Source organism: Phodopus roborovskii, unplaced genomic scaffold (genome assembly GCF_943737965.1).
Source record: "Phodopus roborovskii unplaced genomic scaffold, PHOROB, whole genome shotgun sequence".
NCBI classification, from domain to species: Eukaryota; Metazoa; Chordata; class Mammalia; order Rodentia; family Cricetidae; genus Phodopus; species Phodopus roborovskii.
Window position 1 is genome coordinate 509,168 of NW_026125680.1, and position 17,033 is coordinate 526,200.

Genomic DNA, 17,033 nt, shown 5'->3' on the forward strand with positions numbered 1-17,033 from the left:
ACATAGACAAAAGTACCACGCCTTAAAATAATACTCTCCAACAGAAGCTCTTGCCTGGAACCTGGCAAAAGATGTGAGGGAGAGGTAAAGGCAAGAGCTAGTGGTATTATAAACCTTAAACAGGGAACCAGGAGTAGCTAGAATGGAATGTTTCCAAAATGTTTAAATCAAAGTCCGTTAAGGTCCCTTGATGGGTTCACAGGAGCATCCATCCATTGAGTACTACTTCCTTTTTGTTTTGCTTTTGTTTTGTTTTGTTTCATTTGACCTCCATGCTGGGCTTTCCAGTGATAAACCCAGATCTGTTTCCAAGCCCTTTGATAGCTCTTGGAGTAGCTGGAATCGCCATGGGAGGCCTCTGCCAGATGGATTCTAGAGATGAAGAAAGAAATTTAGCATTTATTTGATTTGTAGGTGAAAACAATAGTGGACCTGTCTTTCCTGCCAAAGGTAAGCACTGCAGTGCCGGAATGAGTCAAGGTCAGACTGTCCTATGTCTGGGGAGCATTTTTTTTAACAAGACAAATTCATTGGTGAGAGACAGTTGTCTAAATAACATTTCATATGCTTAAACATAACATCTGAGGAGTAAAGTTCCTTGAGCTGTTGAAGAACAATATCCAATCATTTTAACCTTCAATTAGTTTTCCTAAGGTGTGTTTAAGAACAAGCAGGTATGCAGGTAGATAAAATGAACGATATTTAAATGGTCAAGGCCACTTTGGAAACTGATCCCCAAGGGTTCTCCAGCTTCCCTTTACCACTTGCTCCTTCTATGTGGGGTTAAGTCAGAAGCTTGCTCAGCCTTGCCTTTGCTTGGACGCATTGAGGGAATTATTTCTTCTGTGTCAACCTTCTGAGTGTTTATTGGTTTGAGGCCACCCAGTAGACTTTCTGTGGCATTCCTGAAAAGAACTGTGACTCACCAGGGATAAAGCACATGTGGGAGATGTTCCACAGTCTCCTGGGACTTACTTGACCTTGGAGGGCAGTGAGTACAATATTGTCCCTTTTAATCCCTCTGACCACATTAGTATAGGCCTTCAAGTATGGTTATTGAATACCAAGAATATCAATGTGGTGCTTTTAAGTACTGGATAATTGTTACATAAAGCTTGAGCAGAAAACAATTTTCAATAAACCTTCATTAGACGTATTTTAAAAGATGTATTTATCTTTATGTGTATGGGTGTTTTGCCTCCATGTGTACTGGGCACCATATGTATGCCTGGACCCACAGAGGTCAGAAGAGGGCAACCATTCCTCTGAAACTCGAGTTATAGATGGTTGTTCACTGCCTACTTGAACCTGTAAGTCAATTTGAGGTCCTCTGGAAGAGCATTCAGTGTTCTTAATCACTGAGCCATCGGTCCAGCCACATATCCTTTCAAACTTTTACCAAATGTAATAACTTAAGAGAACTACATTGATTTAAATAGATATTTGACACCAATATATTGAAGTTTTATTTGGAAATGTGAATACTATATATCACCTTTAAGTCTTATCTTTATATAACTTACCCAGATCTTTTATTGTTTAGGTTTTTTTAGTTTTTTCTTCATTCTTAATAAACACCCAACTATCGTAACTTTTGAACAGAAAACCTATTTTATTAAAAATGCATTTAATTAGAAGAGGGAGGGGGAACTTGGGTTGGAATGCAAAAAATAAATTAATATAAAAAGAAAAAAAGGCATTTAATTTTACTGCCTATGTGTACACATGCATACCTGTGTGCATATGCTTTCCACCAAATCCAAAAATTAGGGAAAAAAGTCAAATATTTTAGTAAGATCCTTGACACACTATCAAAATGTCCTTGAAATGAGGGAGTATGCCATACAAACAAGTAAGGGCTGGAAAGAAAGTCCTGAGTCCCAAATACCCACATGTTAACCCTGGAGTGGCTGGGGTAGAGAGGACTATGCATGTAAACAGCTGACCGAAAAAGTTATGTTTTCTCCCTCGGTCCCATCCCAAAATCTATTGAAAGTTCCTGCTGATAAAAAAGAACCCTTGACTCCTCTACCCCTCATCAAAGGTTAGGAAGATTGTTTTGTTATTGGGGGGGGGGAGGCATTCTTATGTTGGTGTTTTGTTTTTCCAGACATGGTTTCCCTGGAACTCACTTTGTAGACCAGGATGACCTCGAACTCTCAGAGATCCACCTGCTTTTTTTTTTTTTTTTTTTTTTTTTTTTTTTGATTTCTGGGTTTAAAGGTATGTACCACCCCGGCTTGGCTTGGGCATTCTTTCTTAAATTCTGTTTTCCCATCTGTGTAACACTAGTCATATTGGGGTTTTTAGGGTTTTGTTTATTTTTTCTTTGTTTGAATGTGATTTTTACGTTGTTTCGGCTCTTCCTCAAAATAGAAGGGTGCTGGAGAGATCACTCAGTGGATAAGAGCACTAGCTGCTCAAGACCCAGATGTAATTAATTCCTAGCCCCAGGGATAACTCACAACCATCCTTCACTGGAGAGATCTGCTGCCCTCTTCTGGCCTCAGCTGTGTTTTGCAGTCTGATTCCCTAGCTCCTTCCTGCTCCAAGTCTTTTTGCCCATTATTTTTGCAGCTTAGACAGTCTGAAAACAACCTGCCATATCACACTCTTGGTTTTGAGTGAATATGAGCAATGAGTACAGAGGAGCAGCAGGTACATAGTGGAGCATCATCAAATTGATACTTACAACACCTACAGGGAATGAATTGAGGAAGCCCTGTTAAGAGTGTTTCACTGGAATTGATTACAATACTCTTAGTAGGGAAGTCTTCTGTGTCCCATCTGTGGATGAGCACCTCCTTAGCTGTGTGCACTGCAAGCATCTTTACAACATGATACAACAGTGACCTTTGCTGGAAATGGTCTAGAGGGCACAATGCTTTGATCCTTGACCTGTCTTGTTGCTTTCCTTTTTCATGTCACAGACTCGGGAGTGGGGAGCCTGACTTTGGAAAGGGGGCTTTGGAGGACATTTTGTGACACCATGCTGGGGTCTGAAGTGGGACATGGTTAACCAAAGCCTATGTCCCAGTAAGCATGAACAGTACCTGGCAATTTACCAGTGTAACCTGTTTACGAAAATACATCATGTGTCTTTATACAAAATTGAAGGTAGAAAATGGTTACTGTTTGGAAGGATCAGAGAAGTTGCTCAGTGCTTTTTTTTTGGTGGGGGAGAGAGAGTGGTTTCAAGACAGGACCAGAGGCTTCATGTTGAGTTCGGCAACTGCAGGCTGGACCCTAACCATCTGTCCTTCCTTATAACCTGCACAGACTTGTCCAAATGTGTCTTATCTGTTGGGAATGGGGACTGACAAGAGACAGAAAGCATTTCCTCGTTTGGAGTGTTGTCTGAGACAGAGCAGTTGGTTTGGAAGGATCAACCTCTGTTTTTTAACCTTGCAAGGTCATACATAGGTGCACGGCAGTTTGCACTCATGTCTAAGCAGGATCAAGCTAACAGATTTATCCAACCTGAGATCTTCCCTTCTCAATTTGGAGTGACTAGCTGTCTAAAAACCTTAAGCAAACATGTAAGTATAGGCAGACAGCCTGGAAAACTTACAGAGATTAAGCTTTAAGAAAATATAATACTTTAACTGACGTCACTTAAAATGCTTTAGTCTTAATTTTAGACTAGACTAAGGGCAGAGAAACACCAGGCATTCCTTCCAACCAATACAAGCTAACTGCTGCAGGCTAAAATGATCTTGCCTCTCTGTAAGACAAAAGGAACATATATCAGAATGCCTCCTGTGTCTTCTTTGTCCTCCAAAGCATCCCCTCGAGTTTTCCCCTTATCTTTCCCTTCTTGGTGACCACACAGAAAGGAATGACCGGTTAGACTAGTCACTCCTTTCTTTATCGGTGACACAGAAGTGTCCTGTTCTGTCTTCCATTAGCAAGAATAAAAGGAGAAGTCAATTAGACTATTTTTTTCTCACTGACTATGCATAGCCTAAGTGATCCCCCACCCCGAATTTTACCTTGCCTGTTCAGGAGCCTTCATCTGTTGAAACTCTGGAGTGGATATTGAGCTCAAATACAAGGGAAGTCAGTCAGTTTTTAATAATATGAGTGTGGGAGGGTATTCTTGGCTTCCTTTAAATTTAAACCTCCAATATTCTCCTCAACTATTTCCCCTACATCTCCCCCCACAAATGGGGTCTAAGTATGTCTATAAGTCACATCACATCTTTTCAGACAAAATCATAGAGTTCAGTAATTTGTTTAAAAGTCTATTTGCTCAGTTGAGCTGCTCCACAGCCTGTCTTATCACTTAGCTCCGAGAAGGAAAATGAGAGATGGGCTAATTCTGGTGCAAATTGCCTTTCATTCACCAGGATGGGGGGACATTACTGTGAGTAGGGAAGGGTCAGCATGGTGAATAATCAGAAATGGCTCTCCTGAGTAAGGGGAGACTATATTTCCTGAGGCCTGAGGGGGTTATAGGAGAGAGAAGCATGGGTAGAGAATTGAAGGCCTGTGAGGAGCATAGAATTCTCAGGGGAGGGCTTTCCATGGGATGATTATTGAATGAAAGAAAAGCTGACCATATGAAATTTGAATCCATTTCCCTCCCCTCCTACAGAACGGGTCTAATTTAAGAATGACATTATAGTTAAAACAGAGTCCCAGATGAGACCTCAAATGATGCCGTCTAGGAGTATAGTAATGGGTTCTTTTTCTCTGCCAAGAAGGTAGGTCTAGAGGAAAAGACTAGAACGAACACATAGACCTTGTTAGGAAAGGGAAACAGAACTGATATTTATGGGTGGGGGCTGCAATGGGAGGATCAAACAGGGAAGGGAAGGTAAAAACTATTTGATGGCCAGGATAGAAACCTAACACATTAGAAAGTTGCTAAGATACATACATGCTGTGAAGGTACCATGATAAAGCCCTCAGCAGAGGTAAAGTACACATGGGTCCCCTCAAAAAAGAGTTCATTCAGCTGACAGACACTCAAGACCCCGCTGTGGGACTCATAACCAAGTATCCCTGAGGTACAAGAATCCATGGATTAATCCGGGGAGCAAAGCTGTGACATCTGCACCCACTGCATTGCAGCATAGGAGCAAGAGAAACAGGGACCAAGTGGGAGTTATCCCTGTCCATTGAGGTCCCATTCATCCCAAATTCTTACCCACAACTATGTCAAAAAGTCATGATAGTACCATGAACTCACCGTCCACTACATAGGCCTTTAGCAATCTCACTTTACATGGAAGATGACATCGCCCAGAAAGTTATGAGGCCTTGTAAGGATAAGACTTATCACTAATTCCCCAGGCTGCCCAACAACTAGCCACCACACCCTATAGACACAAACTGGGAAAGCTGGACAAAAGGCTGGATTGCACGAGCTGGAAGGGAAACAGATTTGAGGACCCACCACCACCAAGTTCCTCCCCACCCAGGTTCATTTGCTCCACTATGATGATCTGTGTTCCCAGAACAAAAGAGTACCTGGATGAAAGTGCTAGCATTACACACACACACACACACACATACACACACACACAGTGGAGGGGAGAGAGGGAGACAGACAGAGAGACACAGACAAAGAGATACAGAGATTCATTCAGTTTTCAAAGCCATATTCATCCACTGGGATTTTAAATAACACCTGATGAGCCTAAAACTCCTACACACAGCCTCTCTGCAAATACATGAACCAGACTGAACTTCACCAAGGCCCAAATATAAAAATCAGACTCTGAGGACCTGACTCAATCAATTTAGCTACCCTGGCTTACATTGCTAAACAATGCCTACTCCAAACCTGCCACTCTCTGGTTCTTTTTGACTCCTCCAATCAGTTATTAATCCTATGACCCAACATACCACACTGTGGTTACCAAAAGGGACACTGTCAGGTACTCCACAGTGCCCTCCACAGCTCCTCCAGCAAGCATCCATTTTTAGGGTGCTGAGTCCACTATGAGACAGGAAAATCCCTCTTCATCACTCCTTTGCTAAGCCCTGGGAGGAGACTGCAGAAAGAAAAGAACACACGCAGTGCCCTATGAGCACAGCAGGAAGGGGAGGAAGGAACAGAACCTGCCTGCACTGAATGCACCAGGGCTTACCTGTTTCTCCAACACCTTGGGAACAGCATCTTGGGAAATTTATCTCAGAAGGCACGGTTGGGATTGATGCACCAGCAAGGACTCTGTCCACAGTGAGGAAACATCACTCATGCTCAAATCTACCAGTTGCTCACATATGTTGCAGGCATGCTTGGGCTCAAAGCAGGGATGCGATGAAGCAGCCAAGCCAGGGACTCGGAAGATGAGAAGCAGAGACTTTCTACAGCTCAGTGTGACTTCCAAACTGACTCCCACGGATAAGGACAGGACTCCCAGCTGGTGTTGTTGGGCAACCCACCAAGTCCTTCAGGAAAGCACCGCTGACACTGTTTGCTCATACAGCCTCCTTGTGCAGCGGCTACCTGTGAGAGTAAGTACAGAAAGACTCTGAGAAGCCTCCTGTCCTCCCTGCTTCAGCAAGGCCTTTCACAAGGACCCGGAACAAGGAGAAAGGGAAGGACGGGGCCAGGTGCTTCTGGGTAGCCGGGGGAAGAGAGATTGCTGGGTATAATTAAAAGCAACCTGGACAGCTGAAATGTCACATGCTGCAAGGCCATCCCGTGGCGATTGCTACCAGACTGTCAAGGTCAACAACTAACAAAGCCTTAGTCAGGGATGAACAAAGGGACCTGGGGATGGGGGTGGGAAACGTCGAGCCACCCCTGACTAGGTGAGCAATAGGTGAACCAGCATGATCATTTCCTTGTGTGAGCGAGACCATGTGTACCCTGGGCTTGTCACTGTCTCAGCCTACGCCATCCCCGAGAAATAACCCATCTCCTAACAATTACCTCAGCCATTGTCCAGACTCTGTCACGATCATCGTAAACAAGAAAGCCACTAAAAGACAGCGCTCAGTGGCTTTCTTACATTTTGGGAACTTCACCCACTCTGGGGAATTTCTCTAACTATTCTCCAGTTTCCCCCTTTCCTGCAACGTCTTTGCAGCGCTTGCATCCAGAATCGCTTCCTCTTCCTGTCTTTCACCTTCCAAGCTGCAAAACAAGTTTGGAGCCAGTGCCCAAGGTCGCTCTTGGATGCCCACAGATATCTTTGGGTCACCCTAGGTCCTTGAGCCAAGCAAGCCCTGCCAGGCAGAGAAAAGTCTCCTTCCGAACGAGCCTGGGAATGCTGGTGGAATTCAGCTCTGCTGGGAACACAGTCTCGCGGGAGGGTCTTGACCTGGCTTTCCCACATTTTTGCCACCCCAAAGGGCTCTTCAAGGCACACTTCCAAGCGAGGTACCGCGAGAAGAGGGTGTGTACACCTGGCCAATCCACTACGAGGGGCATGAATGGTAGTGTCTGATTTGTACCACCTTCTTAAGGGATGTGTCTTTGTCCCTTTGTTTGAATGAAGTTTGCATAATTTCATAAAATTATTTAGCAGGACTCAAGGGCCTGCTGAGCTCGAGAAGGTCTTTGTGTTAACCCGGGTGACTGAATTCGAAGAGTCCAGCCTTACCCAAGGCTAGCTAGAGGTGTCCTGGAAGCGGCATCTTGGAGCCATGCGCACACGCGCTGCCTATTTTTTTCTTAAGTCCTCCCTGCTCTTTGCAGCCCTGAACTGCTCTGTTTAGGAATCTGAGAGGACAAGCCCACAGCCACTGAGGCTGTGCAGGAAGGCAGGACGAATGTGTAATTGGACACATTGTAATTTGGTTGAGGCCCCAAAAGACAACCCTTCCGGGTTAAGCGTCAGAGCTGTCTGGCGGCTGAACTGTAAGGACGCAGCTTTGGGAGCTTCGGGACTCGGGTCTGATCGAAAGATTACCGGTATGGAGACTCGCCAAGACGACTGCCACGGTTCGGACAAGATGATGGGTCAGGGAGCTGGTGAGGACCAAGAACAACAGCATGGTCAGTAAACTGGTTCTGACTGGACTTTGCCGAGGTCCAGGAAGCAAATCTGCTGGAGAGGCCATTCCCTTCCTTACCCAGCTCTGCCTGTGGCCCTCTCCAGGCTTTCCAATGGTCCCTGGGCCACGATGCTCAACAGATCTTTGTGCTTTTCTCCCTTTCAGGTGGGAATGCAATGGTCTTGAAGGCCGAAGAGGAAGGGGGCAAGCATGGGCTTGTAGAGAGCAAGCTTGCCCAGGGTGAGCTTGATCAGGGCAAACTTGCTCTGGGCGACCTCGCTCCAGGCAAGCTTGCTCAAGAAGAGCCTGCTCAGCTCAGTCTTGCTCAGGAAGCCACAGGAGTGGCAGAGCAGGGAGAAAACAAAGAAGAAATGGGAAGAGGACATGCTGGCGATGGTAGCTCTGGCCCCGTGGACAACGAGATCCGAGGGGACGGTGCCCATGGCGGCGCTGCTCAACAGCAGCCTCAGCAAGAGGCTGCCATGCCTGAGGGCAGCAAGAGTCTACGCGCTGGGGACAGGCAGCCTGTCCAGCGCCGCACCAGATTCACCCTGTCTCAGCTGCAGGATCTGGAGCATCTTTTCCAGGAGACTCGCTACCCCAGCTTGCGAGCAAGGTAAGCGGTAGAGTTCCCTGCTGGCCACCTGGTATGCAGGCATCACATCTGTCCACAGTGTCCTCTGGCAGTCCCGGTTCCTCTGATTTGGTCCACAAACAGTCACCCAACTTGGACCCTCCACCAGAAATCGGAATCAGGAATAGGGGGATGGGCCGTATTCCAACTGGGAAAGAATATGCTTTGTTGCCTGTTTAAGTGACACATGAGTGGGAAATTTAGACAATGCTTGTTCTAAATGAGTCTCTGTGAAGATGACTGAGAGGCCTGAGGTGTGGCTGGAAGAATGCAGGAGGGATTCCACCTCAGATTCCAAATTTTGATAACACGTTTCATGGTACAGGCCCTCTTAATGAAGTTTCCATTTTAGTATATCAGATAGGGAACTGTTTTGGGGGAAGCGCTCTTAAATTTCATCCCTGAAAGAAGCCAGTTGCTCAAACAAGTCTCAGGGTAGCTGTAAAAAGTGTGTGTGTGTGCATGTGTGCTTTTGCCAGCATATACCCAAACATATCAAAGCAAATAGGGCATGTCCTTACACCCTTATTTCTACCACAAAGCCTAAATGTTGGACTCTTTTCACTACAGGAAGGATCTAGCAAGATGGATGGGTGTGTCGGAAGCTGATGTGCAGGTCAGTATCCTAAAAAGAAATCAATTGGAAGGGCTGCCATCTTGTCTTGTTGCTGTCGAGAAGAAAACTGTAGCACTGGCGTGGGTGCCTGCAGGGTGCCAGCCCAGTGCACAGCCAGGCTAGGTTCAAGATGGTGCAAGACCGCCATTTTCTCAGGCAGTGAAGGCTGAGAGGACAGCGGAGAAACTGAGATATCTCGGTGCTCTGTCTGACCTTCTTTGGACATAGTGTGATCTCTATGAGAAAGCTGTACAGCCCATAAGTGAAGAGACCATGTCCTTGCCCACCTTCAACTCTTTCCCTCGGCATGTCACAGGAAAAAGTTCTCTGACATCTCCTTCCTCCAACACGTAATGTCGGATTCCAGGCCTAGTGCTCAAACAGTACTGGGACCAGGGGCCTCAAACTGCCTGCCGCTCTTTTACCTGTATTCCCTTGGTTCTGTGGATGCACTTTGATCACTATTACATTGAGCCCTGGCTTTCCAGACCACATGCCCACAAGGGGAAAGGCCCATAGGCAGTATGCTGGGAGGCGGAGAAGGAAGCACAGAGCAGGACGAAGTGCCCTTTGTCTCACAAAATGTGCACTCTGGGTGCTGACAGACGCTGAAATTGTAGAGCCTATGACGGATGGCCTCGGGCCGTCCAGGCTCCAAGAGAACAGTTTTGGATACTTTTCCCTAGCAAAGACCAGGAACAACCCATGAGCTGATCTGCATCCTTTGCTGAAAAGAATGGATTCAAAATATTAATTGATGGAGAAGAGGCAATATTCTCGGTCCCTTCCATAGCTTAGAGGACTGACTGGGTGTAGCACTGCATGTCCTCAGGGGCAACTGGGGGGGGGGGGTGTTTGTGTTGTTTCAATGAGAATGAAACCTGTTGCTTCCAGCCTGCCCAACAAGCAGTATACACTTGAGGTAGGTGTTCAATGCTTCACAGTGTAAGACAAATGAACAGATTGGTTCTGGGCAATGGAAAGATGTGGGGTTTTGCTACCTGAGAAGCTCAATGACAGACACATACCTAGCTCGCATACATCAGGATGGGTTCCATATACCTTCTGAAATGTTAGTAAAGATCGAGCCAGGCTGGACAGACACAGGACGTGTCCTTCAGACTTCATACACTTTTAGCCTGTTCAGTGTCCTAACACAACCCTTTCTTCTGTTTGTAGGAATGGTTTAGGAACAGGAGAGCCATTTTCAGAAGAAATAGTAGAATAGCCATGCTGAGCGAGGTCGTACCTGGTCCCCACAAAAAGGATGCCTGAGGATTTTGGAGCAGCACTTGAGTGCCATCCCTGTCCAGGAGACAGATGTCCTGGAGCCTGTCCCTGCCCCCTACCTATGTGTCGGCCACCCATACTGGCCATGACAACCCTATCTTCCCTGAAATATGTTCTGCAATAAAGAGCTGAATTGTTGATATGTTGCTTCCGTTGTTTTTGATGTTATCTAAAATGGGAGTATAAGTATTTGAATAATATTCGGTCCCAGAAATGGCATTTGAGTTATGAGGTGACATTGGCCAGTAGCAGACACTGTGCCTCGTGGAGTGAGGTAGATTTGCTTCATGCTGACATGGTTATTTTACCCCCCTGCCCCCCACCATCATGGTCTTGTCAACTCAATCTCTGTGGAACAAGTTACTTACAAGGATAGCTGTTGCAAGTAGAGGACAGTGTGTTTCTTGACGTGGCTGCTCCCACCTAAACTCTATGAAGTCCCACTCTGGACTCTGTTGGAGTCTCCTCCCAGGTTTGGAGCAGGAGGAATGGGGGAACATCATGTGTGCTTTCCGCCTCGCTGCGGACATCAGCAGCAATACAAGGCACACTGGCCATTGTTCTGCTGCTTCAAAGAGGGGAGGATCCACCCATGCAGGCCGGCCACAGGGAGGTCGCTGCCTCGTGTCTGCCGGTCCAGCTTAGGGAGCATGTGGTCCCAGGCTTGACTGCTCAGAGACGTTGACTGATGTGACCTCTGTCTGCATTTTGTCACTTGCCTTGAAGCAACCTCAGTATGCCTGATATAGGGGACTTTTGCGTCATACAGCTCTGATTTGAAAACAAGGTTGCTCCAGAACAGTAAGTTGGTGCACGGAGAAGCAGTATTGCTTCCGTCCATACGTGCAGAAGTTGCAGTTCCAACTAAACAAAGTTCATCTTAGTGAGATGAACAGGTGTGGCCTAGGCTTACATCGCCCAACTTCCCACATGATACTGTCCCCATATCCAGGGCTCCGGCCATTGGAACCACAGTCTGTTTTCTGTCTCTGCGAATTAGAGTGCTTCAGGAACCTCAGCTGCTGCAGATACACCCTATTGTGTCTTGGGTCTCTATGACGTCTCCCAACCCGATGACTAGAGAGCCCTTCCTGTGGTAGCAGGTTTCAGAATTTCGCTAGGGCTGGGTCCATGAGCCTGAATCTGAGATCACCAAATTTCATGTCAAGCAAATAATATTGTCTCACAGATCAACACCTCCCTGGCTCGAAGAATGTCCCATCAGTCTTCCTCGTGGTCCCAGTGCCTGTGATAACAAGATGTATGATAGTGACTTCCGACTTAGACCCGAGTGCCCTGCCATCTCTTACTTGGTGCTGCACATTGACCAGTCGGGGGTCTCTGTACTAAACATCACCTCCCACAAATCAAATCCAATGTTTGCTGGCCAGAAGACATGAGGTGCATGGAGATATACAAAGCTGGTAGGATCAGAAGCTTTGGGTCCCCCGTTTGTCTTTGATGTGGAAGAGCAGAAAGGGGCTCTAGTCGGAGGAACGAAGTCTGAGCACAGTCCCTGCCCATAGGCTGTGAACTCAGTGCTCATCTCACAGTCCCGTGGGGTTTTGGAGTAGTCTGAAAACAGTTCTCCGTCTTGTAAGGATTTACAGGAAGCAGTGGCTTCCAGGGGTTTCAGAATGTCTCCAGGGAGCCTGTGCTCCTGTCTGCTTCCAGCTGCCACCGTTTCTGCATAGCAAGAAGGCTTGCTACATCAGAGAGGCCTCCACCTTCCCGACCCCAGTCCCCAGGCACTGCCGCAGCTGCCCCTACCACCAGGACCTCTGCTCCTAACAGACTTCTGGATGGTGTTGTGCAATCATCTTTATCGTAAGATAATCAACAAGTTCCATCGGTGGGGGCCACACTTGCAGAAGCAGACAGGGGAGATGGCTTCACCGGGAACATAGGGACACAGGAGGAGGGGTCCTGAGGCCTCACATTTGATGCTGCAGTAAAAGATGTTTTTCTGGAGTTCCATTAGGGCACTTGGCACCAACCTTCCAGGTGCAGTGTTACCTGATGACCAGCTTCACTCCCAGACCGCCCCTTGCAGAGATCAGCCATTTCACAGGGCCTGATGGCTCCATGAACCAGACCTAGGGGTGGCGTCTTGTGCCTCAGCAGACTATGGATTCTTGCCTTGTAGTCCTCAGTATGGAAGTAGGCTGTGCTGTTGACCCTCTTCCTTAGGAGGCTGAGGAAACATTAAGAAACATCTCCTAAGCCCAGTTTAGGCTCTGGATCCTCTTATTTCCTGTGTGGCAGCCATCTCTCCTGTACTATGAAAGGTTTCACCTGCATTTGGGATGTCTAATGTTTTCAGGAACCTTACTCCAAGATGGAATGTCTTATCTTGAAGGAAATTGCTACACAACCCGTGGACCCAGCAGCAGGGCCAGATCCTGTTGAGGCATGCTCTAAGCGACCACATGCCTGCCTCGGGTTCTGGCTGGCCTTGCTATCTATTAGATGAGGCATAGATTTTCTGTAGCTCACAGTGCTGTGCAAGCGACCCATTCGAGTGAGTCTGTAACAGGGCACCAGCATAGAACATGGCAGTGCTTGTGGGGAGACTGGGTAAACACCAGTTCAAAAGGGTTCTGTGTTCCTGATGGTCTGAGTACTGCCTGTGGTTTGTGGCTAGGGGAAAGAACTTTGATTGCATGAGCAGGCAAAAAGACTTTTTGGTGTTCGTTGAGGAAATTCTGCAAACATACCCTCATCCAGCTTTCCAAAATCTACATGGCCCTTCCTCCTGAGGGCACTATGCTTCCCCTGGACATTCGAGCTTGCTAAAGTTGGAGATCCAACATCCGGGGCTCAGAGAGTCCTCTCTTACTGTTGGGTTTGTTGGGCTCTTAAAGTACTTTGCACCTGTTGACCGAACTATAAACATGCCACCATATGCCTGCCTCAGTCCTTACTTTCTGGATCTTTCTCTCAAGCTGTTTCAGCCAGAAGTAGCAATGTTCCTTGTCCCCCTGCAACAAAAGGGTGTCTCTTGACTCAAAACCAACAACCTACTTCAGTCAGGTCCCATCTGGCCTTATTTGTCAAGGGTTTTTTAATTCAGGCACGGTATTCACTCTTACAGGTTAAGATATTTATCCCTCAATATACTTAGCATTCCTGGGGCAGTCTAGCCATGATACAGCTCTACAGGCAGCTGAGGCTATGTTTCTAATAGCACGTTTTTATACTTAATTAATGAAAAGCCAGACAATTCAATGTACACCTGTGTCCCTTGGGACAGTGTAAAACTAGGAGAGTAAGATACCAGCCCAGCTTAACATATATGATAAGTGTGGGACAAAGTGAGGTTCAGGCTGGCCTAGAATACATGACACACTGTCAAAAAAAAAAAAAAACCAAAAACAAAACAAAACAAAAAACAAAACAAAAAAACAAAAACGAAACAAAACAGCAAAAAAAAAAAAAAAACAAAACGAAACAAAAAAAAAAAAAAAAAAACCAAAACCAAAACAAAACAAAATAAAACAAAAACAAAAACAAAAAAACCTCAGGGAAAGCTTGCATATCTGGCTGTGGGATAAGGAGAAATTCTCCAGTCGTTCACCCAAGACTTGAGTGCTCATTGTGCGTCTTCCCCTCCTCTTCGCCATACGCCATGCTAAAATCAGCTTGCAATAACGCCATGTTCCCAAGGTCCCCTTTGGTGTCCTAGAGCAGTGGCCAGGGCAGGTAGCTGGATCTGAGCGGGTATACTAAAGTTAAGATTCAGTGTGTGTGTGTGTGTGTGTGTGTGTGTGTGTGTGTGTGTGTGTGAATCCACTTTCCCTGTGCCCACTCACTGGGGCCTTGTGATAGCCCATTCTCACTAAAGAGGACCGCCCACTGGGGTGGGAAGCACTCAGCGAGCCAATAGCATTCTTGAAATAGGAGGCCCTGAGCCTTTGTGAACCCAACCTACTGAAAGCCACCAGGGCAGGGCTGCTGCCAAAGACTTCAGCAGGGTGCAGGTCTCCAAAGAGCAGCAGCCATGGAGCCCCTCCACAACTACAGTGACAACTTCTACTATCATCTGGAGGACTCTGAGGGGGACAGCCGCCTCTACCCTGAGCTGGGGGCAGCAGCCCCAGTGGACAGCAACGTCTGTGAAGGCCCGCTAAGCCTGGACGACAGTGAGAAACAACAGGGCAACCTGACCCAGCCAGGCCCGGTGAGGCCTTACCCCACGGGTCCTGAAGGTGACCAGAGCAGCCAGGAGCCCGTAGAGCTGGGTGCAGAGCAGGCAGCCCTCGCGGTGACCGAGGTTCCAAGGCGCCATCCCAGGAGGCACCAAGTCCAGTTCTCCTTCACGCAGTGGCAGGTGCAGGAAATGGAGGCCGTTTTCCAAGAGACCCAGTACCCGGATGTGCTCACAAGGTATGTGGCTGACACGAGGAATCATTCTGACTTCCAGGGCCTAGGGTTCATTTTGACCTGGCCTTTACCCCATCTGGGCCTTGTCATCCCCATTAATCTCCACACCTCAGGCTGTTTCTCCCCTCATGGTGGCAGTGGGGAAGATTCCTTATGGCAGCGATGGCGTGGAAAGTGTGTGCTTGCCCCTCGCCACACTCTATCTCATTTCTCAACCGTGCTGCAGCATGGATACATGAAACTCATGTGGGATCTCAGGGTGTTCTGATGCTTCAGAGTGCTACCATGTCAAGTGCCATTGAGGTGTGTCCTACGGGTCTCTAGAAGTCCCTTCTCTTGACCAATGATACCATATTTTCCCTTCTTCCTCCACACAGCACCTGACATCTTGCTTCCTTCCTTCCTTGTACAAACAGGAGTAATCTAAAGAGTCCTGCCATGGAGTTCAAAGTCCTTGTTGTGAGGGTCAGCTGTCTTTGATCTGAATGTCACAACACTGTATCACCATACCCTGTCTTTGTTTGAGAATGCCTCCCCTTGGAGGTCTGGGTTGTTTGTGCCTTGAGGCTATCTGGAGTGGGGTTGGGGCTACCTGGCTCAAAAACAACTCCTCAGCTCCAGGCTTCTGCTCTTTGCTGTGGAAACTCTGAAATGGAGTCACTGGATCAAGTCTTCTAGTAAGCAATGCTTTTCCTTATCTAGTGCCTGAGTTGATAATCCATCCGGGGTACAAGCTTCCCATGCTCTCTCCTTCCTCTCTAGCACTAAACCCTTCATTTTCTTAGCTGCCCCACTGGGTAAGAGATTGTAACACTCTCCTGTTACACTGTGGTGCCTTGTCAGTTTTCATTTGCTTGTCAGTGGCCCTGCCTGAAGCCAGGGGAATGATCCTTAGGCAGTGCATGAAAGCTCCAGCCATGGCCGGCCATTTCCTGGTTGTTGATATCGAGGGGGGTTGTTTCTTAGGAATGGATGTTTTTGGAGTCCTGGGAGAAATGGAACCTGGAATGTACGCCGGTCGACCTTGATCTTGAGTCTGTCCTCTCTCTGGTTTCCAAGAATCGGGAAAGCAAATCTGAGGTCTTTTGCCTTGTCTACAAGCCTTCCCTTACTGATGGAGATAGGGTCTGTCTAGCTTCCTTAGGGTGAACATGAACTTAAGTTGAGCCTCCTCAAGCCTTATATTGTGACCCTTCTGCCTCAGTTTCCCAAGTAGCTGGAATTACAGATTCTTTGTTGTTTTGCTTCTTTTTGGTTGTTATTTCAAGATAGGGCTTCTCTGTGTAGCTCTGCACACCAGGCTGGCCTGGAACTCACGGAGATCCGCCCACCTCTGCCTAAAGGCTTGTGCCACCACAGCCTGGGTTGGAATCTTATATTGCTGATGTGCTGTAATTAACCCATGTTCTCTCCCTCTTCCTGCCCCGGTGCTCCTGCACGGTGTTTGCAATGGGCACAAAACATACTTTACAGGAAGCAGAGATGGGGGATTGAGATCCGGCCGCCATGCAGGCTTTCATGTCTTTCCTGCATGTTGCTGTGTTTAAATTTTCCATAACAAATGCATCATAGACTTGTGCCTTTCTGTTCATTTGTAAAATACTACATTGAAATCATTTGTGTAAGCTAAAGTAGTCTTGACCGCCAATGGACAACACGGCACTTAATATTGCGATGAAGTGAACCTTCCTTGGCTTTTTCTGCCAGTGTCCTAGACGAGTTGTGCAAGAGGACAGACACTGACACAGGTGCACACGGTGTCCAGCATGTGGCATTTCTCATCACCGTGACTATAGAACTTTGTGGCTTTCTCTCCACAGGAGGGTGCTTGCCAGGAACATGAATGTGCCTGAAGACAAAATACAGGTCAGTAAATAAGGGAAAATGTGGGACAGTCCGTCCATCAATCGCATGCTTCGTGTCTCAGACCAGTTGTTCTGGGTCACTTTCCGTAGGTGTGTGTTTTCATTCTTTCTTATGATGGCAGCCTCTGGATTCGTGATAGGAAGCTGGAGGACCTACATGCCAGCTTGTATTGCTTGCTCCTTCCTGGAGGGAAAGTGTCTTCCTGATGGAAACAGACAACCAAAGCAACCATATGGAGCACATACTCTGTGTGCAAAGACAAGGTCTTTCCACAGCATAGACGATAAA

At 47.1% G+C, this 17,033-nt stretch overlaps 1 protein-coding gene across 1 annotated transcript; it reads left to right on the top strand.

Moving 5' to 3' along the window:
* Positions 1 to 7,694: 7,694 nt before the first annotated feature.
* Positions 7,695 to 10,619, top strand: LOC127217423 (homeobox protein Rhox5). Its single transcript, XM_051178415.1, has 4 exons — positions 7,695 to 7,957; positions 8,122 to 8,572; positions 9,161 to 9,206; positions 10,386 to 10,619. Exons 1-4 carry the CDS (start codon positions 7,732 to 7,734, stop codon positions 10,479 to 10,481), a joined length of 819 nt encoding a protein of 272 aa, XP_051034372.1. The 5' UTR covers positions 7,695 to 7,731; the 3' UTR covers positions 10,482 to 10,619.
* Positions 10,620 to 17,033: the final 6,414 nt, after the last annotated feature.

Coding starts and splice junctions, on each gene's coding strand:
- LOC127217423 (XM_051178415.1), top strand. CDS start 7,732: ATGTGTAATTGGACACATTGTAATTTGGTTGAGGCCCCAAAAGACAAC. Junction 7,958..8,121: donor GGACCAAGAACAACAGCATG/GTCAGTAAACTG, acceptor TCTCCCTTTCAG/GTGGGAATGCAATGGTCTTG. Junction 9,207..10,385: donor TGTCGGAAGCTGATGTGCAG/GTCAGTATCCTA, acceptor TTCTGTTTGTAG/GAATGGTTTAGGAACAGGAG.